The 25,407-nt window shown below is 35.2% G+C and overlaps 1 protein-coding gene across 1 annotated transcript; it reads right to left on the bottom strand.

The window, feature by feature from the left end:
* Nucleotides 1-873: 873 nt before the first annotated feature.
* Nucleotides 874-23,735, bottom strand: slc38a5b (solute carrier family 38 member 5b). Its single transcript, XM_051117580.1, has 16 exons — nucleotides 23,558-23,735; nucleotides 12,486-12,624; nucleotides 11,632-11,701; nucleotides 10,216-10,331; nucleotides 9,888-9,961; nucleotides 9,493-9,585; nucleotides 7,692-7,773; nucleotides 7,383-7,465; nucleotides 5,670-5,728; nucleotides 5,363-5,479; nucleotides 5,030-5,109; nucleotides 4,770-4,870; nucleotides 4,445-4,569; nucleotides 3,156-3,300; nucleotides 2,464-2,561; nucleotides 874-2,376 (listed from the first exon to the last, which is right to left on the bottom strand). The coding sequence occupies exons 2-16, from the start codon at nucleotides 12,542-12,544 to the stop codon at nucleotides 2,272-2,274; spliced, it is 1,407 nt and encodes a 468-aa protein (XP_050973537.1). The 5' UTR covers nucleotides 12,545-12,624; nucleotides 23,558-23,735; the 3' UTR covers nucleotides 874-2,271.
* Between the last annotated feature and the right edge of the window lie 1,672 nt (nucleotides 23,736-25,407).

Genomic DNA, 25,407 nt, shown 5'->3' with positions numbered 1-25,407 from the left:
GTTATTTTACATTATAATAATATTTCACAATATTACATTTTTTATATTTTTGATCAAATAAATAGCATTGATGAGCAAGAAAAAAGTAAAAGAAATTTTTAAAATTAAAAAATCTTACTAATCACAAACTTTTGAACAGCACTGCTTGATATGTATGTATGTATGTATGTATGTATAATTAAAGGAATGAACAATGACAAGTCAATAGTGATAGAGTGATTTCATATGTGACCCTGGACCACAAACCCAGTCATGAGGGTGAATTTTTAAAAATTGATGAAACTGATTATACATCACCTGAAAGATGAATAAATAAGCTTTCCGTGGATTGTATGGTTTGTTATGATAGGACAATATTTGGTCGAGATACAAATATTTGAAAATCTGGCATCTGAGGGTGCAAAAAAATCTAAACGTTAAGAAAATCACCCTAAAGTTGTCCAAATACAGTTCTTAGCAATGCAAAATATCTTCATGGAACATGATCTTTACTTAATATCCTAATGATTTTGGCATAAAAGAAAAATCAATTGTTTTGACCCATACAATGTATTGTTGGACTGTTGCTACAAATATACCTGTGCTACTGGTTTTGTAGTTCAGAGTCACATATGTCATAAGGATTTCAATAAGTAGACATTATAAATGTCGTTGTCCTCACAGGTACACAAAAAATAAATGCACTTTTTAATACTGACCACACAATTTTATTGAAAACAGCATGTTTGACAAAGTCAAAGGCCAGTTCAGTAAATCAACAAACAAATGTAAAAGCAGTAGAAAAAGGCACTTGTTCAACTGCCAACTCTCTTTGGTGTGTTTGTGTTTCACATTGAAACTGTCAGTCTTTAACCTCATACAATTTGGCACCTGTTTTCTAATTAAGTAACAAACACAGTTTTTGAAACTATGAATGTATTTCCCCTAAAACAATAAATAGGCATTGCAGGACAGTGGAAACTTGAAAAGGAGGGGGATTGCCATCCTTTAATGGCATTAGCAAGGGTGTGACACTGTGAGTGGGCATGCATTTTCAAGCATTCCATTGTCTCACAGTCTACAGGGGACCAGAAGTACTTTAATGACATGCAAAGCCATTGTTCCTTTTGTTGTTTAAAGGTTTTGGGTAATTGGTGGTACTTTTGCATGAGTAGAAATTTCAAAGTGAGGTCTAAAAGTATGAGAAAATTCTTCTGTTTCCTATTTAATTTATTCCTATACAAATATTTATTAATTCCTTGGAAATATATAACTGAATTAAAAAAAAAAAAATTAGAGATGGGTTGGATAATTTATGACACATTATACTGTTGTTAGATTGTAACAGAACAACGGGAATATGGCATGAACCACTGAATTCACAGGTTAGGCTTTGTTTGCATCATTAGATGCATCACAGCAATGTAATTAAGCACCTTAACCATAGTAATTATTCATCTGTTCCTCATAATAGATGGCATTTCACCCCACTGCACCACGAAATACTGCAACTGTACGTACCTCACATTTGTTTGACATAAAATATGATATCCAGCAGAAAAAAAAAAACATGAAATGGTCTAAAGCTGATTGTCTGTTTTCAATTGTAGTGCAGTTTATATCACAGAATATGTCAGGAACAATTATCACATCAGGTGAAATACATTTTTTCCAGACGATTTCACAAATTTCTTTCTCGGAAATAAGACGCTGACATATTTAGTTTAGGTCTGCAGGCGTTCTGAGATGATGTTGAATTTATCATGAGCAACATTTTTTGATGAACAAATTGAAGCAGGAAAATATGTTTTACTTTCCCTAGTATTGCACTTTGGGATTATGGCTTTCATTTGATGGGGACAACAGAACAGATGATATGTGACAAACTTGATTGTTTTCTGGTCTCCATCAGACAAAACAAACCTCTCCAGTCATTTATTTTGGCTTGAGCTGTATCTTTTAGCGTTATTTTAAAGCTATGTAGCGGACTTCCATCTCCAACACAAGCATCATTTATCGTTACGAGGCCTGTTTGTAGAAACAGCCTCAAAATGGCATGACATTTCTGTGTCCCCCAGAAATCCTCCACCATGAAACATCATAGGATTTTTATCCATTTTTATTTTAAAGATGGCAGGACATCAGTCCTTTCCTTACTCAGTGGGAAAACAGATCTGAGGTGAGTTGGGTCCAGCCTATGTGATGTTTTGGTCTCTCTCTCGAGTTCAGGAGAGGGGTGGCGATGTTCCTCTAAGAAGGCTTTTTGGACCCTTACAGTATTGTGGTTGAAGATCAGTGACCTCCTCCACTTCGATTCTCTCCGTAGACCCAATCCAGTGTGATGAACGTCAAGCTCATGCTCATAAAGATGAAGCCCAGAGCAGTGAAGCAGGCAGCCTGAAACACAAGAGCAGGAACTTTTGATGAATCACGTTCTCTTTCGAATTTTATATATTCAAAATGTAGAGGAAGTTTAAGACATGCCTGAATTTTTGGTCTTGAGTTCATTGGCTCGGTGGAAACGATACGGATATAAAAAAGACCAGGGAGAATGAAGATCAAGCTCGGAGCAGAGGTTGCACCTATGAAATGAAACAACAAAAATCACACTTCTACAAGACAATTAAGCTGAAGGTGTGGTGGCATTAGTAAAGTTTGGGCAAAAATAGTGTCAATAGTGTCAGTGTTCACAAAAATGTAGGAACCACAGCTTACGCAGAAGCCACTTTCAAATCAAGCAACTTTTTGTTGGTCAATGCAGCAAATCTATGTAACCAGCCTGTTGCAAAATGTGCAAGGAAACACTTTTTCCTTTGCATAGATTCCTAAACAGTAAACAGTAAATGTGATTGCGCCTCTTAATATACATTTATAGACTCCACTGCATTCAAAATACACCAGTTATTAAGTTGTAATATCTGCATGCTGATTTGTGATTGGTCTTGTTTTCCTACATCTAAGCTATTTTCACTGTCACTGAACAGATATCGGCATGCAAATGAGCAAAGAGAGAAATATGATACATTAACAAATTTAATTTAACACTTAAAGGTGTCAGTAAAAAAGTAGCTTATCTAAATTACAATTGTAGTATTTTACCCAATCTTTCTTTCGCTACATTGCACACACTGGTGTTTTCTTAAGTTCAATGTCTACATTTTTCATTATTTACTCACCAATGATGCCGAAAATGTCACGAATGTTGGGCACAAAAATGACGAGCAGGTTGACAACGAAAAGGAGACACAATGCAATAGAGATGTGACGCACCCAGTGGAAGGGCTTATCTGGGAATAGAAGTTGAAGAAGGGCTCTGCGAATCTAAAAATAAAATATGACAAATTAAAATAATTTAAATTAAACAGGGACACTCCACCCAAAAATAAAAATTCTCTCATCACTCTCTGAAAATGTTATCATGGTAATGGAAATAACAATGTCAATGTGTTTGGTCTTAATGTAATTGTATGCTGCTGAACTGCTGCTGCTGTTGGATATTGCTGTTGTTGCAGATTATTGCTGCTGCAAACAAGTATAGGAACTTGCTACTGCCAATACATGCTGTTGTGCTACTGCAAGTATTTAAGACATATTGCTGCTGCACAAATAGCATATATAATAACCTGTAGCAGATTTATACAGGTGGAGCTGGGGAGGTGGAGGGTTTCAGAGTAACAGAAAGTGCGCTGTGAAATACTCTGAATGTTAACCAGCCAATTATATGTAAAGCAACAAGCTCTTTGGCTGCATTTGCAACATTAACCGATCAGCTTAGCCAAGTAGTTTAATGCTGTGACTATCATCAGTTTGTGTTAAGGACCCATCAGTCCTTAACAGAGTTTCACGACAGAATTGATGTCTTTCATTCTTCAGATGAACACTAAAAATGATTTTTCAAAAAATAATCCATCTCTGTGAGTACATATAATGCAAGTGTATGGGTGCTCAACAGCTGATGCAATATTTTACACACCAGTTAACTAATATTTGAAACTTTTCAAACTGTAAACCATTGCTTCCGGCCAGCTGTCTTACATGAGATCACGCTTGACATAAGCATGACCACATTGTGATTTTAACCATATTGTGTGAAAAACACACTTGATGAAGTGCTGACATAACATTTTAATAAGCTCTTATGAACCGAGTATATGACAATTGGCTGGAAGTGGTAGATTGTAGTCCAAAAAGCTCCTATCGTTTCGCTTCAGAAGACATTGATTTATTAACTTGGGTCATATGGATTACCATCAAGTTCAGTTTGTGTGTGTTTTTTTTTTTTTTTCAAAAAATCTTTGTGTTCATCTGAAGAAAGACAGTTGGGACAGCATAAGTGTGAGTAAAACATTCTCATTTTTGTGTGGAGAATCCCTTTACATTTTGACAGTATGTTACAACATAGTTTTGTCTTTTCAGAAATATAAACCCTGAAAGCTAATCAGATGTCAATGAAGAGTCTCATTACCGGGAAGAGCACAACGGGAACTGTCAGAGTCACGGCCACCAGCACGGCCAGACGCACGCACAGGATGAGCGTGTCCAGAGGATCCACCTTGCTGTAGGTATGTAGAAGTTCTGCCTCTGTGTTTACTGAGAGAGATTAAAATATACAGAGATTAACTAATATTTCCAGGCTGTGCTTAAATAACACACACAAGTTAGCAGATACAGGTTGTTCTATTTGAACAAGCTAACCAAAATGTGATTATTTTGCAACAATTATGATGATGTCTAGCCTGTAACCAGCCATGACCAGACACATTTTTTTATTTACAATCCAGTGTGCTTACAATAAAAGGTGAGGTAGCCAAAGATGGCAGTGAGCAGATACATGACAAACATCCCCAGGATGGACACGTTGGCAATGGCCTGCATGCGTCTCTTTGTGGGACTAGAAGTGTCAAAAAAAAAATCATAAAAGGAGATTTATTTTTGACTCGTGCCTCCCTTTTTGCAACAAAAAACAGAGACCCTTTCTTTTAAAAATGACCACCATTATTATTAGTGGTCATGAGTATTTTCATAGAGAGCGTGTCCTTTCTGAACGTACTTGCGCAGCTCGGTGTAGATCGGCAGCACCTCTGGGTGGCATACGAAAGCGAAGGCCAAGATGGGAACCGTGTAGGCCGTCTGCAAAACAACCATAGTAACTGAAATTACACAAGGCCTTTTCTGATCTCATGCAGTGAGGCGGTCTTACTCCTTTGTCATCATACTGAAATTAGTAATTGCTTGGTGACATTATTTCCATCTACGTACTAAGCATTTCCTGTCTGTTTTGAGCTATAATGACAACAGCTTGTCTGATCTCGGATGGAGGTCATAAAGAGTTAAATATAAACTTCCTGAATAGATTCTTGCAATGATAAAGACAGTTCCTGACCTGCTGGTTGATAGTGAAGTATTTGGCTTCACATTCACCATCAATAGTTATGTTTTCGGTAGTGTGGTTGGTGAAATTGTCGAAAGGACAAGGGATGTTGAACTTCTTATAGATGACCTAGAGAACACAGACGTGGAGTTAAGAAGACAAACAGGAAAGGGCGAAAGCCAAAAACAAGACTAGGAGAAAGCAAACCAGAAATATTGAAGAGTCAGTGGTTTTAAGTGAAGTAGCACTGTTTTAAGTGATCTTTTGATTATTTCACAAAAAAAGGCCACACACAGACCACAACATTAAATGAACTTACTGAGATCAGGAAGAAAACCATACATGTCAGAGAGAACCCACTGGTGTAACCCAAGTACCCTGCAACAGAAAATATTCCACAAAATGTATATATTATACTATATTTGTTAAGGGTTACAAATCAGTGCTTTCAACAGTAATCATTTACAACATTTATTGAAAATCTGAAAAATTTCCAATTATTCCAAAACTGTAGAACAAAAAATTGTTCCGGATTCTATTCCACTCCGGATTCTATTGAGGATTCTACATAAAAAGCAATAGATCCTTTTAAATGTGTGTATGAGGAAAGTAGATATTGAGAGGTAGAACGCAGGGCTCTACAGTGCAACCATTTGTGCTCTACAGTGCGACTATGAAAAAATATTTAGGAGCACCAGTGCGACTGAAGTGATCAGCATATTTGTGTTTGCGCTGAGGGGAGTTTTAAAGGTTTCTTCATGTTTTTGCAACGTTGAGTAATATAATCACAGACATATCTCACAAATCCTTTCATAAACGAAGTGTAGAGACAGTGTAAATAAGAGATTTATTGTGCAGTGTAGAGAGCTTCTTTGATTATAATGGAACTTTGTAAGATCGCGATGAACTAAGATGAGTGACAGCTTTTAATGCTTTTACAGTTTGTAAATGAGATATTGAGTTAATACAACAGTTAAATAAACAAGAAGTTAATATTAGGTGACTTACATTGTCTGACTATAGCACTATTGCCTGATTTTGCTCTATTTAGTTGTCAAAAATAATTTGAAACAAGTCACAACACAGCGGTGTTTTGTTTATGAATGAACGTGCATTTTTAAACAAATCTAGAGAATCAATGATTCAATTTCCTGTTCATAAAGACAGTCACTTGCTTTATTCCTGAATGATTCAGCCGTTCTAAAGAATCAAATCTGTGCCACCTCTGTAGTACAAATTAATTTTGTTAATACTGATTTCATTTGATTGGTAACCAATTTACTTGTTCATAATTTGTTGTTTTAATTAAAAATTTTAAAAAGCTTATAAAATATATATATTTTTGGTCCCACGTTATATTTAACTACTATGTACTTGCATTTAAATTAAGCATTTAATACAGTGCATTAATTATGTAAATACATGTTTTTACATTGTACTTATATTTTAAAAGATACATGCATGTAATTACATCTGTAATTAATTCTGTAATTACATTTATAATTACACTGTTGAGCCATTCCTTACACCTTAACCCACCCTTAAACCTACCCATACCACCAAACCTGTCCCTAACCATACCCATATTCCACCTCAGTAGCAGCAAAAGTGTTTTGCAATACAATATGAACACGATAAGTACATTGTACTTATTTTTGATGTAAGTACATAGTAGTTAAGGCCACCTAATATAAAGTGGGACCATATTTTTTATAGTTTTACATAAAAGATGTCATACTTTTAATAAAGTTAGAAAAATGCCATTACAAATCTAAAAACAAAATTCCCCTGTAAATCTTTGAAGAGTCAAATAACACCTCGTAATGGGAAGGCTAATTTTTGATTTTTAATTTAGATCTTTTGATTACTGATAAGAAGGTGCACCTAAAATTTTGTCTGTGCTCCTAAATGTTTGAAGTTAGGAGCACAAGTGCTCCTGAAGAAAAGTAAACGTAGAGCCCTGCAATGTGACAAGCAAATAGAAAGAATGAGAAAAGGATGGATTCACAACAAACAGAGCAGAATGGCTTACCAAGTTGTCTCATCAGGGCAAGGGGCAAGATGATGAAAAGGGACACAATGATGATCAGATAGTTGCCATTCAGGAACCACTCACTTCAAAAAAGAGAGAATAAGTTAAGGTGGAAAATCACCCAACTTGCATTTGTCAAGGAACGTAGCAAATATTTATGTATTTTCAACAACAGTTGGGGGATTTGGATTGCTCTGAGGTTGGAATGTTCCAGCGGTTACCTCATATAACCCAAAAATGTTATCTAATTCTTGGCTAGATTAAATTAGACTCATTAGGAGAACATGGGAATAGGCAGATTGGTCTCACCCACTGCTGTGCTGAAGGCCAAGGAAAGCCTGAATAACCAGAGGTAATTCATACTTCACAATGAAGAGGTAGCTGGACATAGCTGAAAGAAAGAGAGACGGGTACATCAGACTCAGTTTGGTCGCATACTGACCCGCTTCTAAATGGCAGATGTACATATTTAAAAGACATGACAGAAATAAATAAGCAAGGATCTTCGTGGTTTGTAGCCTGACAAATATATTATAATACCACTGGCAGGACAATAAAACTTTTGGTACAGCATCCGAGAGAAAATATTACGTAACATAGTGGTGCTAACATATGCACTCAGGAACTGCTATTGAACCACTGTATTTTTAAAAGCTTTAGGGAAGAGCGGGGATGAAAGTAACAAAGCTATTTCCTCAGAGCCCGAACTAAATTTGCTTTTGAAGCACATTCAGCATGCAACCCTTGATGGGGCTGAGAAATATCACATGATTTCGTCATTGTTTCCCACGGTTAGATCCGGAAAGCAGTTTTCGAATACAATAAGTAAATTATGGGAACAGTAATTCTTTTCAAATTAGTTGTTGTGTTTCTCGTTTCATGTGTCACAGTAATGATCAATCTACATGTTATTTAGTGCTGTAATACATCCTAAAGTGTGGCTTTTCAGAGTTTTTCAGTATAGAAGTAAATCGGATTTAAATGTCAGGAGTGACAACAAGTGTTTCTTTTGTCCCACAGCATGCTAATTTGGAGACTTTTATTAAAATTTATTAAAATGTTTATCATAAATGTTTATGCTGTATTATACCGAAAGAATATGCAAAGAGTAAGGGTCAGAAAGACAAACAGAGGTCTGATTCAGCCACATGTTTATGAGAGGGTTTCTGTTCTGGATATTAGCCTATCTGTCAGGAATATCAGTGTCAGGGCTGTTGCTTCATCGCATTTACCTTAGTCATATTTAGGTTTTAGCCATACCTTAGATTTTCCACCTCCACCTATGAATTTGCAGTGTTTCCAGATGTTTTATGCACATTTTGAATTTATGCATACAAACAACTTGATGGAAACATGAATAAGCCTACTGTTACATTATGTTGAGAATTTATATTATTCTAATCTAATTTTCATATTGTTCATTCTGTTTAAAAAATGTTTTATAAAAATAAGTTGAATAAAAATAATAATAATAATTTAAACAATTCAAGTTTGTACACTCAGGTTTTGAAACTTAAGTTTAAAAGGAAAATGTAATTTTTTTTGCAAAAATTAAGGACAAAATATGTTTGCAGTTACATATTAACAAGGTCATAGTCATGTATATTTAATAAAAACAAGAGTAACACAAAAAATCTAGCTTGTATTGTTGTGTTACTTTCGTCCCAGCCAACGGGGTCGAAAGTAACAATGTTTAACTTTGACTTTTTTTTTCAGACTATTTTTACAAAATACCACCTGGTATTAATAGACCACACTTCTGAGTTATAGGCCACAGCAAAAATAAATCTCTGTCTACAACTTTATCTTTTTAAATTATGTTTTTCTGAATAGTGGTACTTTCGTCCCCCCTCTTCCCTGTAATCATTTAAAAGCCTTTATAAATATACTTTTTAATGACCTACTAACAGACCAAATTATAGAGAGATGTTATTTCTCTCTATAATTCTCTCTAATCTCTGATTATATATATTATTTTAATATCTAATGGAGAATAATAAATTATAATCGGTATAACTGAACCTGTTGCAGTGTTCAACAAAGCAAAAAGATACTGAGAAAAAAGGAAGTTTGGAAAAGAGATCAGAACTGACTCAAAACTCCAACTTACCACCAATGTTGTGCATTGTTATGACAAGAGCTGCCAGTATTTTTCCCGGGTGTCCAAATGCTCGTTTACCCAGTTGTTCGTAAGCACGAATGCCTGTGCAAACAATGTTACAGGTTAGTGATTAGTGATTCAGATTTCCAGTCTTTATATACAGTGAGGTCCAAAAGTCTGACACCACCAAATCTAATTGCATCTAGAAATAATCAAAAAGCTTTAAATTAAGGTTTAAACGTTTATATTGATGAGTTCAATTAAATAAATACTGTATTTAATTGAAAAATAAACAAAATAGCACATTAAAGAAGCAATATTAAAAGTATATTTGTAGCATTTTTATAACACAAACATTTTAAGTAATGTTAAAAAGAAAACAAAATCTTTTGAATTGGCCGTACCTACAACCCCTGCACTCCTTAGCAGAAGATGGACAGAGTATGACGACAAGACAGCAATGCAGGTCAACAAGATCCTGAAAACAAAAAACAGAAGAACACATGAGATAACAACATAAATGATATTTTGTCTCATTTAAATGCTCTACATAGTTGGAAATATGCACTAAAAATAAGACATAGACTGTCTTTATTTTTTCAAAACATATGATGAAACGATCAAAGATTTGTATAATGTTTATTAGATCATTTAAATGCCCCAATAAAAGGGCACTTACATTGTGCCTAGTTGTGAAACTAAGGGATCTGAGGTGCATTCAATGATACTCACAGAAAGAGGATGATACCAGTGTTGGACATGGCATAAGACAGTCCTAGAATCCCACTGCCCATGATGGCATTGCTGAGGTTGAAGACAGACATTCCAAATGACGTCTTTCCTTCAAACTAGCAGACACAACAGACAGAGACAATAAGAGGGAAAGAGCACAGAAAAAAAAATAACCACAGAGACATTACAAACAACTTGGATGAAACTTTATACCATAACATATATATATTATTAATATAACAACTTTATTATTAACAACTTGGAGAACTCCACGTCCAGAACAACAATTTACAAATAATTTACTTGCCCCCTTGTCATCCAAGATGTTCATGTCTTTCTGTCTTCAGTTGTAAAGAAATTATGGTTTTTGAGGAAAACATTTCAGGATTTTTCTTCATATAATGTACTTGATGGACAGCCGAGGAAGAAGGGTCTTATCTAGCGAAACGATCAGTCATTTTTTTCGAAAAAAAAAATTGTATACTTTTTAAGCACAAAAGCTCGTGTAGCACAGGCTCTGGGACGCACATTCATGATGCTATGAATTAGTGATGGGTCGTTCTTGAATGATTCGTTCATTTTGAACGAATCTTTAATGTGACTCGGGAAGAACAAGTCGTCTCAGGGAGTGATCCGTTCAGTCGCGCATGTGCAACATCTTATTAGGTTCTGTACTGGAATTAGTTCACCTGTTTTTCGAGTTGTTCGTTTATCTTATGGGGCTGTCACGTGATGTACAACTCGAACTCGAAGACTCGATAGATGAACTAATCAATTATTTTTCCCGCTCACCCTACATTGGTTGAGCTTATGAGGCTGTCACGTGATGAACGAGCGACTCAAACCTGAAAACTTGTCAGATAAGAAGTGAGGTGAGCTAATCATAGACTAAAGACCCAGGTAAACAATGAATTAATCTTTTCTGTTTCTTAAAGCATTATAGTTTTGTCTTGTTTGTAGTGTGGTCAACGTTTGTGTAAACAGTAGATGTGTTAGGGAAGTAACACGTAACATTTTAATTATAACCTTTGTAACCTTTAAATTGTAACCTTTCGACATGATTCAAAAGTATGTGAACGCGCATCCGAGAGCCTGTGCTACACAAGCTTTTGTGTAAAAAAAAAAAAACAACTAATCGTTTTGCTAGATAAGACCCTTCTTCCTCAGCTGGGATCGTTTAGAGCCCTTTGAAGCTGCATTTAAACTACATTTTGGAAGTTCAAAATCGGAGGAATAAATAAGTCCATTATATGAAGAAAAATCCTGAAATGTTTTCCTTAAAAACCATAATTTCTTTACGACTGAAGACAGAAAGACATGAACATCTTGGATGACAAGGGGGAGAGTAAATTATTTGTGAATTGTTGTTCTGGAAGTGGACTTCTCCTTTAATATAAGCTTGATTTATGCACTCACATCTGTAAACTGAGGTGGTTTTCCTCCATCACTTTTGTGTGGTAAAAATTCCTCTCGTTCAGGTGACTCTCTGAAACAAATAGACAAAAGTCACATTTTATAAATGCAGCAATTATTTGATTACTATTATGCTACAATGTTCAAAAGTCTAATGTAAGTAAAGGTAGTGTAGCCTGCATGTTTACTAATAGTTAACCGTGTGGAGCTTTTTCATTTACTCTTTACATTTATTGTCCCCTGACATTCATCTTGTAGGCAGTAAACAGTAAATCAGGGGGTTCAGGTTCATAAAACTAATTGAAGCAAGAACCCTTTCCAAATTTTATGTTAAAGGTAACCCTTTTGCCTTTCAAGATGCCCATTAGGATCATACAAAGTCATGTGCCTGAAATTTAAACAACCCAAAGTTGATCATGGTGTTTATATGATGTCAAGGATGATATCACTTAATATGTTGTTAACACTGATTTGTTTAACCTGTATGGAGTGCATTAATGTGACCATAAATCCAAGATTATTGCTGTGTGCTAATGAGGTGAAGTCTATGCTGTGGTATGCTGCTAAATTTCTCACTCCCTGGAAGAAATATTTGAATGATGTTGCAATGCTCATATTTTCCTTGTAGGTTCATTTTAGGTTCACCCAAATATTCACTATAAAACAAATATAACTCTGCTTATGACTGTGGTGTTGTTCTAGAGAAGCATATGGTGAAGCAACTAACATGTTTACTTCGCTTGTAGCGCAAATCTGCAGGGCAGTATAAAATAGATATGTAGTGACAAATTTAGTAACACAGGAAGCGTATTTGCCATTCTGTTTGTAAAGCAAAATCACTACTGAGTGATACGTACCCTTCCTCAAGATGTTGGAAGTCTGGGTGGTGACCGTTTGTTAGTTTCTGAAGTTCCATGATGTATTTTTTCTTTCTTTTTCTCTTTTGAGCAGTGAAAGTTGTGAAACGCGGAGTGAAGGGGTTTTTCTGAAGTAGATCTGCAAGATAAAAATGACACAAAAGCAGTTATACTACAAAAATAATGTCATTTAGGCATCTGAAGCAGCATACTGTATATACAGTAAAGTATTTACATTGATTAACTGCACAGAGGCGAAAACTGACAGCGGTGATTACATTTTTAGCGGAGTTTACGGATTTAACTTAAATTTACATTTAAATACTGTAATTTCTTTAACCAATATAATGTTAATATACCAACCTATGGAAGTACTGAAATTTGTTTTGTACCTTTTTAATACACTGATAACCACCAACAGCAGGTGGTGATGAGAAAGTCAGATAAGGAACCAAAGCAAATCACAAGCAGCTTTTATATATTAACAAAATACATTAATAACAGTAATGTTATTGCAATTTAAAATAACTATGTTTCAGTTACATACATTAAAATGTAATTTATTCTAGCAGACCTTACTCCAGTCTTCAGTGTCAAATGATCCTAAAGAAATAATTCAAATATGTTGATTCTGTGCTCGAAAAATATTTTCTTATTATTATCAATGAAAGCTGTTGAAAACAGTTGTGCTGCCTAATATTTTTGTGGAAACCATATGGTTTTTATGGATTATATTACGGATTTAGAGTGCAAATAAACAGCATTTATTTTAATTATTTTAAATCTTTTATAAATGTGTTTACTGTCCCTTTGGATTAACTTGTTGCATCCTTGCTAAATTAAATAAATATATTTCTATTCAAAAAAACATAATGACCCCAAACTATTGAACTGTAGTATGTACTCCGTCATGACAACAGCAAAGGCTAAATGAATGCTACATCATTTACAAAGAATCAAAAGCCAATCAAAGTACCTTTTTGCTGGTTGAAAAGATATTTTAGTATGTTTATACAAGGTTACACAATCTTTGCAATGACAATCACTGAGCTTCTTTTGAGCAGCCTTACATCAGACTGTTAAATACACTCTTTGACCCTGTCTTCATATAACTTTCTATTTACTCTTTTTCATAATTTTCTTGAAAGTTAACTGATGAGAAACTGTGAGAGCTGTCAAGATGTAGCTGAATGTCCAGGAAACATAAGGGCCACGTGTTTGTTTCCCACCACCTCTATTGTGATTGGCTCTTAATGGCATGTTTCAATGGGGGAAAGAGCTTAGGAATTCACAATAAATCTATAATTCTGGGTTTATTTTTGATTCTTGTCATCTTACCTGTGAAAATTAACATTTATGAAAGAAACAGCTTCTGAGAAAGCACAGGTCTTTTTTTAAAGAACTGATTGGACAGAAATTTTGGTACAACATGCTGTTCTCTATGTGTGTGAATTCACTGATGAACTGTGTCCTGTGTTGGACTTAAAAACCTTCTGCACTCCTTTTAGTCATTTCGCAACTCTAAAACCATTGTGTACACCCTAATAGTGAGTGAAACTCTGGAAGATTTAGTAGTGTACTTCTTGTTTTTGTGTTGCTACGACACTCATCCCCAAAGGGGACACACGTCTAATCTTTACTGACTGACAGGAATGGCCGAAACTGCCTCTGGAGAGACGCTAACTTTGACATTCTGTCTTTCAGCCTTTACAGGAAATAGGGGTCAGTGTTATTTCAGTAGCACTGAGATACTATTATAGCTTTTTAAAAATATTGGGTAGTTTTATGTGTGGTGGTTATAGTCTGCACAGCACTGAAAGAAAAGTACATGTGTACTCCATCATTATGACTGACATCAATCAGACCAATGTATGTTATATATTAACTCAGTGGTTTGCAAATTACTCATGCTTCAGATATTGAAATCAGTGGGATTTATCCCATATGGCAGGAATAATGGTCACATGCTAACAAACATGACTCAAAAAATCTACTCGGAATGTTTCTTGCCACGTGTATGCGAATTATCTCACAGTGTCTCGAACACGTAAGAAAGTGTAAAAAAAAAAAGCTCTCCAATGCCAGGGTGAATCTATCAGAAAAATATAAACAAATATGAGATCAGCATGTTTATAAGACCCTGTGAAATGCTGTGGGAAGAAGCAACAAGGTGAATTGCTGTTGGAAATGAAATTCACAGTCACATTCAGCCACAAGCCTGAATACGTGGCTCAGGCTTCGTTGGTTTGGAAACTTTCCATCAGCCTTTGCCAGCTGTAGTTCCCAAACTGCTTTCCGAACACAACCTTGTACACACAAAAACTTGATAAGATTTGTAATAATAACACACTGCTAGCACATGGTGATTCACGCTTTGGTCTTTCCTCAGACACATGAAGTAACAGTAGTAGGGTTATGAAACGAAAAGTAATTAACTTTAAAAAAATATGATATGTTATGAGAATATGCAGTGCATGTTTAGAAAAGCGAAATATGATTTTACATAATTTCATTAAGATCTGGAGGATGTGAAAAGAAGCAACAACTCTTTTGAAACTTTGCACAACTCTTCTTATTAGCCTCATCTGATTATTTGGTCGTCACTATATATAGTTCCCAAAATTTAACAGTGAGTTGCCAGCCTGAGATGTTGACCTTTTGTACTGTAGCCTGGCAAAATTCCACACTGTGTGGTTAAAGTCATTAAAGTGTCTGACCCATCAGGCTGAATGGTAATTCTGAGAGCAGATCTGCAGACCGAGTGGAGAATTGCACAATCTGTGATGTTTACGTATGCCTGTGGGCACATGGGCACAATTAAACAATAATGAAGCATTGTGGAAGAATGTTTTGGAAAGTCATTGAACCTTTCATCAGATCATATTTGTTGCGTAAACTCACTACTGAAAGACACTTTTGTAACAGTCACTTACTGCCATTTATGTAAATGAAGAGTAAATTGTGCAGTACTGAACACTGCTAACATAAGTTTAAAAGCCTGAAATCTTATTTAAACAATCCATCTGTAATAAAACCCCTGATCATTTAATATAAATTATAGAGAGAGAAAGATCACGTACAGTGTGAATTATAGTACATCATAAATGTACACCTAAAACTAAAACTATCAAAAAACATTTTCATTAACTGAAAAAGCTGAAATCAAGTAAAATATAAGTATAGATAACTTACATGAAAATTAGAGCTAAATAGAAACAAAAACGTAATTAAACTGTCAAAATTACACAAACTAAAAACAAAATGAAAATCACAAAATATAACAGAGTATATGCAGTATTCAATGTACAGTACTGATGAGAATTTATATAAAAAATAACACTTTAAGATTCGATTAATTAACATTAGTTATTATAAACTAAAAATGAAACAACACTTCTTACAACATTAAGGTAATGTTATATATTAGTAAAGCGTACGCTCTTAAAGTCCCCCTCTGGTCAAATTTTTTATCCCTTAAAACTGATCTTTGATCATCAAAATTAAATATTTAAATGTTTTTTTTTTCTTGTGAAAATAATTTTGTCATGCCTTAAAGCAGCTTGAATGTAACTCTACCCCCTTGCCTCATTTACTATACGCGGATCTATAAATATGCAAATTAGCCCTGCCCCCGCAGTCACACCAGCCAGAGCCCCCTGATCTACCAACTGAACTGTAGTAAACACGATATAATGGCGAAACACCAATAATGACTGATAAAACTATGTTTTTACTAGCTGACAACTACAGCGGATACTGTAACATTTGTTAAAGTTACTTACTTGACAATGTTGTGACCTCAAAATGCCTTGAAGGCTCAAATGCAGCCTAGTTAGTGATTCCAGTTTACGCCCATGAGCATATGCGAATAAAGTGCAGACGGCAATGCGGGAGATGTGCGTCAAGTTAACGGTTAGCACCTAGTGGTTGTGTACTATTTAGTGCTGTGTATGCTCTATTAAATGCTCTATTTATTGCTCTGTTTAATATTTGGTTTTGTGCTGATAATCCTATTGGTATATTTTGCATGCTAATAATAGGAATCTATCCTTTAACGTGATTGGTTACTGAAGTTTGTGGTTTTAAACCGCATTTTTGGGACAGCCTTTTAAGGAGAAAATACTCAGCAATGGTGTTGATTAATGGACTGGCACATGGTTTTTCAAAGCATATTAAAAACACCACATAGACAAATAAACAACATAAAAATCTTGATTTTCACTATAGGGGGAATTTAAAAATAAAGGTTTCAAAAGGGTGTTTTTGCAGTGATGCCATAGAAGAACCATTTTTGGTTCCACAAAGAACCTTTCAATGACCTTTCTTAAAAGAACCATTTTGAAGAACATTTTAAAAATATAAAGAACCTTATCTGCATTTGAAAGATTTCATGGATGTTCAAGGTTCTTCATGGAACCATCGATGCCAATAAAGAACCTTTATTTTTAAGAGTGTATGTAGAAATTAACATTGAAGTATTAGTTCACTTCCAGAATTAAAATTTCCTGATAATTTTAATTCCTCGTCATCTAAGATGTTTATGTTTTTCTTTCTTCAGTCGCAAAGAAATGAAGGTTTTTGAGGAAAACATTCCAGGATTGTTCTCCATAAAGTGGACTTCAATGGTTCCCAATGGTTTGAACCTCCAAATTGCAGTTTCAATGCAGCTTTAAAGGGCTCAACACGATCCTGGTCGAGGAATAAAGGTCTTATCTAGCAAAACGATCTGTCATTTTCTTTAAAAAATCAAAATGTATATACTTTTTTTAACCACAAATGCTCATCTTGCACTAGCTCTGCGATGTGCATCTGTGACTTCACAATGTGCGACATGTAATCACGTTGGAAAAGTCATGCACGGTTAGTTCTTCGTCTTTGTACTTTCAGTTAAAAAAGTTAGGGTAAAAATTCCATCTCAATTTCTTCTCCAACTTCGAAGTCGTCCGACATAGTTGTTTTACCTTTTTTGGTAAAGGGCGTTTGACTTTCTTTGAACGTTCGCTTTGTAAACACTGGGTCGGTACTTCCGCCTGCATCACGTGTGCGTGATTACGTAATGTTTGAGGTCAAACTAGTGCAAGATGAGCATTTATGGCTAAAAAGTATGTATATTTTTATTTTTTTGTAAGAAGATGACTAATTGTTTTGCTAGACAAGACCCTTACTCCTTGGCTGGGATTGTGTGGAGCCCTTTGAAGCTGCATTGAAACTGCAACTTGGATCTTTCAACCCGTTGACCCCCACTGAAGTCCACTATATGGAGAAAAATCCTGGAATGTTCTCCTCAAAAACCTTCATTTCCTTGCGAGTGAAGAAAAAAAGACATGAACATCTTGTATGACATCTGAGTGAGTAAATTCTCAGGAATTTTTTATTCTGGAAGTGAACTAATCCTTTAATGAAGCTGAATAAAACTGTTATTTTATGTAAACTACTGATTACAGAACCTTATTGCACAGCACAGACCACAAGCTTACCCAAAGACGATTATGTGAGCTTTAAAAGCAGTATGTCATGAGTCCTAGAGTCATGTGTATACAGTTGAAACCAACTGGACAGCATTCCTGAGGGAAGGCTTTTGTAGCTTACTAAGTTCACTTTTAAAACAGACAAACGATCATTTCTCAAATATCAATGACTTCAAGGACATGTTACTTTCATAATACAGAGCAAAGTCTTGACTAAATGAACACCAAAAACCTTTTCATGGAAAAATCCTCTATAAATTACATTTGTCAGCTGCAAAATGTCACACTCGTGTATATGCCAAGAATTTCACCCTGAAGGCAGCTTGCCTACAGTCAAGAGGAGAAAGACATTTTAACCACTCTGTGACAAGACCACCTCGTACCCGACACCATTCCCAATAACTGCCTGTTCAAATGTGAAATACTAGTGTGACCACACTGGCTGTTACCTGGAGCAGCTTTTCTCCATACAGTACTAGATGACTGGTTTGTAATCCAGTTCTCTGGATCTGATTATTAAAGGCTAAATGTTTCTTGGCCCAGACAACCTTTCCGCTTCACTCTCAGGGAGTCATTGTGTTATTTGTTTAAACTTCTTAGCACTCAGTTAAAACATGCAGGGTGGGTAGTAGAGACATTACTGAGGGGCTGGGAGAAAGAAAAAAACTGAGAAGGAGGTGGGGGAGGGTGGCAAAGAGAGGAGGGTGAGGTGTGCTGGGACATCGAATAACTTTTAACCCTTTACTCGCTGTTGCTAAGTTAAACGTAAGAGTTTCTAAAGACTGTTAACATTCGTATACTAAAACTCAGCTTTCTGACTACAGGGAAAACAATGCGAAATGCATTTTAACATATCATCACGCACACATAGGCTTATCAGCCTGATTCATCCAAACTGCAGCACAGCATTTTAGTGTAAGTTCATCTGTCACTTACTAAGATAACCAAATTTGGCACGGGTAGACAGGTTTTGTGACATGCCTTCATTTATGAAAACCATCGACAGAGAACTACAGAAGGCAAAAGAAAATATAGCTTCACCTAAAATAAAAATAAAATTGGAAACTTAAATTTTAAACCAATTTGGATATTATTTAGCACAGGTGGTTCATTATCAAATTTAAAAATTCTGTTTCAAATAAATGCTGTTCTTTTGATGAAATGATTTCTGAAGGATCATGTGACACTATCGACTGGAGTAATTGCTGTTGAAAACTAAGCTTTGCCATCACAGGAATAAATTACATTTTAAAATATATTCAAATCTTAAATTGTAATAGTATCACGATGTTATTGTTTCAACTGTATTTTAATTAAGGCGAGACACTGCAGGTTTGGGATTTTGGGCTTTTTGGTTTTTCATAAAGTGTTTTTTCAGACTAGTGGAAAGAAAACATCCAAAAGACACTGTTAAGTGTTTCTTTTTTATAGCACTTTATCTATTTGTGTCAATAGATTTCAGTTACAATAAATATTTTTTTAAAGGCCGTTTCTCAAAAAGAGTTTTTTCTCCTACACTGAGCCATAAATCTCCACTTCAGTAGCTCTTACACACACCAAACTTTACATTTTTATTCCTGTCTATATCCTGAAGGTTTTTACAAAGGGATTTGTTCATATATAATTTGCTTGATTTCATACAACATTTTATTCCCCAAAAACTGTAAAAAAATATATTGTTTTCATTCTGTTCTAAGAGTTATAGATCGACAAAATGAGATACCCAAAATTCTCTCTGTAAAAACATTAACTCTAATATGACAAAAAAATTAAACAAGAATTTTGAAACTGACTTCATCCAGTGTTTCAATTTTTGTACTATGAATGTACACAAAATAGCACATATTTCATTAAATAATGCCTTATTTGCATATTTAAACCTAACATTTTAGAAAACTCGTAATACAAAAAATGTTTGCAATTATCAATGTAATCAATCAACTAGGTAAGTAAGGTGATAACTATTAGTTTTTTTAACCTATTCACCTGCTGTGTCTAGCCTTAAATGCAGCTGTGGTGAAAAGGAAAAGACTTTCAAAACATAAATATATTGTAAATAACAATGTAAATATTATATTTTATAATTAATATCATATTTTCATTTATTTATTTAAACATTTTTGTTTACTTTAGTATGATTGACAATTGTAGTACTATATTGTAACCACTCTAATCTAGATCTGAATCACTGAGAAGCACTGAACTAAAACAGTGATCAAAAATAAATCACAAAACCTGCATTGCAACGAGATTTGTGAACAAGATTTGGCAGGTTAGCAGATCCCACCCTCTGCACTGTCTTCACCCACTCGCCATCAGAGCTGAGCAACCATCTCTCCACCCACTTTCGCTCGCATTCCCCTCCTTGCCTCCATCCATTTCCTGTCGTTCCACTCTCATTCTCTATAGGCTCTCTCCCTACATGTCAACATCTCACACTATTGCTATCCATTTTAAGGCCCTGGCTAGAGGTGTATTACAGTGCTCAAATTCTGTTTTTATGGCAGACACATTAGTGTAGTATACTTGCCCACACTTGAATTTCCAGAGCATTTCCCAGGAGATAATATGATCCCCTCAGCTCAGGGGCCGCATACATCTGTGTGCCAAAACGCAGGCTCGAGTGAACTCGTAGTAAGTTTTACTAATATCAGAGCACTAACAGAATGGGTTTTCCACATTAGAATTATGTTTAAACCCAAAAGAGTGGAAGCCAAAGTAACAGACCGGGTCTGGTCATTGTTGTAGACCACACAATGCACTCGCTGATCTCTCCGCAGGCTCATTTCCCTGTTGCGGCCATGTATATTCAATATGTCCAGGACATCCGTTTAAAAAGAGCTACGGAAACCTCTTGAGGTTTATCAATTGTGTGGGTCACAACTTCAGTGTGTACATTGTGCCTTGAACATCCCTTCAAAAAATCAAACACATTCCTTTTAATTTTCCACCTGATAATGATTTCCTCTACTTTTCCTTTCAGATAACAGAGGTATGTTGTGCAAATGATGTTTTTTCACACTCTAGCCACAGAGCTTTATGTGCTTCAAAGCTTACAACACAACAGGAAGTGCTTCACCTGAAGCGAACAGCTAAAATTGGTAAGGAAAATGACATTACATGAACTCACACTTTTGGGCGCACAAAATTAAACACTGGAGGGACTGTTGTTTTTTGTGGCTAAATTAGTTTCCCAAGCAAACAGCGGAAGAAAAACTGGCCGTCCGGTTTTAGCACTAAGTAACATTTAAGTTAAAGTTAACATGTTGAAATACTTTCTTATATGCAGACTATAAATAAGCCATTAACTTCTGACGTGCTATCAATACACTCTGCTAGCCCAACATAGCAACATTGGCACAACCAATGGCATGAGTTCAGGACAGGACTAAGTGTTTGGCCGGCCAATTGCTGATAAGGAAAGCGCACAATGAAACCTGCGTCCAAAATCACATACTTTCAGAGTATATGCTGAAGTTGACCAGGAATGTACTTCTCGGTTATTGATAAAGTATGTTGTTTTGGTATGCAGCTGTGTATTATAAAAAAACAATCAGGTGTAGTACATCTGCAGTGTTGATGTTGTCTTTTGAATGCTGCGTACTACATAGATTAACCACAAAAATGCACTTAGAGTTACTGAGTATAATTTAACCATGATGAACAACATTCTTGGTATCAGTTGGAGTTTCACTTCAATTGCATTTGAAAAGAGTTGCATAATGTTACAGTTCACATGGCCTCATTGGGATAACAAAACATCCAAAGGCTATGAAATTCAAAGTCCCAGCAGGTGAATATCCGAGTATTATTCACCTACTGTTTCATGAATATTGTTTATTTGGACAACCTATAGATCTGACATACTGCTTTTCACATGCTATATATAGTGGGAAGATAAAATATGTGAAACCCTTTGAAACTGGTTGCTCAAATCATTTGATCTTCATCAAAGTCACAAGTAAGCTTTTTTAACCGGATGATATGTCATTTCTTTGTTTAAATATCATATTTTTTCACTTTTTTTACTGCCCTTTAGTAGTTACATATGATGCATTTCATAATAAGTACAATTTACCCTGATCATCATTTTTAAAAAGTTTTCACCCCCCAGCTTTTAAAGCAGCGCATTTCCTTATTGCGCATCAGTGAATCTATCTATCTTTTGTATAGTTGTGTAGTCCATCTCTGGTTCTTAGTGTGAAAAGATGGATCTCAAAATCTACATTTACTGTTGTGAAGTGTCAAATCTGCAGAAGATGTTGGAAAACCAAAGAATGTGCTAAACCTGGAGGATTTTTTCAAACAAACAGTGGGCTGTCGTGGGTCAACAAGTCTTTTACTTTTTCCACAGCAATGTGAATGTTTAATGGAAAGTGTTCAGTAAATGAAAGATTATACTTTGTCTGTGTGTTGTCAGCTTTTGTCTATACTTGTGACTTTGATCAAGATCAGATGACATTTCATAACCAACAAATGTAGAAATATACATTTTAATGACCACTACTGTAAAAAAATAAAGCTTAAGAGTTTTTGAAAAGACTGTGAATATCCTAGTGAATAACCAAACCGATGTCACCACGTTCAGTGAGATTTGATGTCTCTATTTTCAAATGCATGACTTAGTTGCTCTTCAAAAGCTTTTACTGAATAAATCTTTTCAACATAATTTATACTGGTCTGCTTCTCACAATGGATTGGGTGTATTCTTACACGTTGCGCAACAAATTCTTGAATGGTTTGGATATTTTGAGCTCTTCATAGTCCCAATTTAGTCTGAGAAGACTTAAGTAAATGTATTGGTAATAAACAGTATGAATTACCCCTTGTACTAAACAATAACTAGAAGACTTTGTGGAACCTAAGAACGACTGAGAGAATGTAAACATACTGATTGATATACAGTATGCTGACAGTTTACATTGAACCTACATGTCAGTCAAGTAGATTTTCTTACATTGTCATGAGAGTTTGGCTTAAAAGAAACATTCCAAGCTTAAAATCTATTCTAAACAACCACCCCACAAAGAAAGAGTGACTTGTTCGTTTTTTTGTAGATATTCTGGGTGGGTACACACTGCACTCAGTCAACAGCAAACATCTCAACACATAGTAAAAGACATAAGAACATATATATTGCTATCTACTTACAGTCATTTCTCCCTAGTCTGCAAGTCCAAATCAGCTATTGGCCTTTTATATCTGGCTCGAGTTAATTCTATTCCTGCGATCTGACATATGATACCTGCATAACGTCATATACAGTGTGACTAGAAAGATTTACCTTTGCACAAATGCTATTATCTTAAGTCATATTTAGGTTTATTCTTTAACACACTGTGTTGGCTCATTGAGGGGAATAACAAACTATAAATCTCACCAATTCAAACTGATAAAAAGCCACTTGAAAGTGCAATTAATTGCAAGTGAAGAACACATTATATGACCAAAAAAAATGTTATAGAACATAATGAAAGCTATAATTATGGTAACAAAGCTCTCTTAAGCCATTAAGCCTGTCCTGTCAACAGCAGTTTGATTTTATAGACCATGTGCTTAGCCAATACAGACATTCAGAAAAGAAAATGCTCAAGACTCTCTCACCCTTTTAAATGGCTGTTTGTTGGTTTCTCAAAGGCAGTGCTCGTGAAGCATTCTCTGAGAGCTTTTCTTGGTTGAGGTGTTGCTGTTTATCCCAGTTGTTAAAAGGTTTAAAGCCCAAGAGAGAAAGAGAGAAAGGACAGTGTGGTTCTATTGAAGGGAGTAAGGCAAGGGTGGGAAGCACATGGAGAAAAAAACTAAAAAAGGGGGGGGAGCTTTTCAGTGCAGTCTCAAATTACTTGTGATGTCACGTTCAACTGAAGCCACACTGGTAAAGCAAGGCAACAGCATTCCATTCAGTGGCTCTTTCACATCTGCTTGTCTCTCATTCATCATATTGACGGAATCTCATACAATCCACAAGAAACTCAATATTTTGAGATGGAAAAGACAAAACTCAAAAAAAGATAGGTCAATTAAATTACATTTTGATTAAATGGTATTTTGTGTATCCCTTTGACTGGGTCAAATTTAGGTTATGGAGTCAATCATCAGTCACAGCATCTTTTGGTTTTGAGCAAAACATAGGGCAGCGGTCTGAGGTTCGTGATTCCACCGCTGAACACGAGTCCCGCTCGAGCAAGAGATCCAACATCATTACTGTGGAAATGGGATAAAACAGATTAATTTCTTTTAAATTTTTGCTTCTGGAATGTTTGTTAAATGAGTTTAAATGTAGGTAATATTGTACACATGTTGAAACTATATAAAATATGCTGTATTAAGAACTGCACTCTTCAAAATAATCATGCAAACTAATAGTTGTGTTGTGTGTTTTACAAAGATTTAGAGGATCAAGTTAATCTGTAATGACTAAACCAATGGGTAAAATCAACCCATCATGCTGGGTTAAATAAACAAGCCAACTTGTTGGGCTCAAGTTAGCCAAACGTCCTATATGTGCACAGCCACTGGGCTAAAAACAAACCAGATTGGGTAGTTTTTACCACAGTATTTTTTAGATCGTGTTAATGATTCCAAATTCACTGTTTTTTATGTCATAAGACTAATCACCATATGTGACCCTGGACCACAAAACAGTCAGCATGGGTATATTTTGTAGCAATAGCCAAAAATACATTGTATGGGTCAAAGTTATCGAATTTTCTTTTGTGCCAAAAATCATTAGGATATTAAGTAAAGATATTTTGTAAATGTCCTACCGTAAATATATCAAAACTTAATTTTTGATTAGTAATATTCATTTGGACAATTTTAAAGGCGATTTTCTCAATATTTTTTTTTAAGTTTCCAGATTTTCAAATAGTTGTATCTCAGCCAAATTTTGTCCTATCCTAACAACCTTTCAGGTGATTTATAAGTCTCAATTACAAAAAATTGACCCTTATGACTAGTTTTATGGTCCAGGGTCACATATATCATATTTAAGTTATGTAAGCAAACTGTTGCCTGCGGCAAGATTTAAATTGAATAAAAACACTTACATTTTGGTCTCTGGAAAATACAACTATCGTCAAGTTTCAAGACTTTTAGGCCTGGGTTCACTGACAGGGCTTAGACTAGGCCAGGATTAGGCCCTAGTTCAATTAGGACATTTAAGTAAATCTTATAAACGTGGCTTAGAATCTTGAGATAAAACAAAGGCACGGATATTTTTTAAGATTAGTCAGTGCAAGTTTCTTTTAGTTAAAACAGCTTAGACTTACAGACAAACCAAAATTATTCAGATCAGATGCCAGATATAATTTTTGACATATTTTTTTTTACTAGTGGGTGCAGGACACTATAGTTATGTAAATAACACTCATAGCACTAATACTGACGGTAAATAGCTTGTTAGCAAAATAAAGTACACTGTGACATATTATACCCAAAAATTCTTCATACCGTGG

The sequence above is a fragment of the Labeo rohita genome, chromosome 8 (assembly GCF_022985175.1).
Source record: "Labeo rohita strain BAU-BD-2019 chromosome 8, IGBB_LRoh.1.0, whole genome shotgun sequence".
NCBI classification, from domain to species: domain Eukaryota; kingdom Metazoa; phylum Chordata; class Actinopteri; order Cypriniformes; family Cyprinidae; genus Labeo; species Labeo rohita.
Note: the sequence above shows the minus strand (reverse complement) of the source record. Positions and strands in the feature narration are given on the sequence as shown.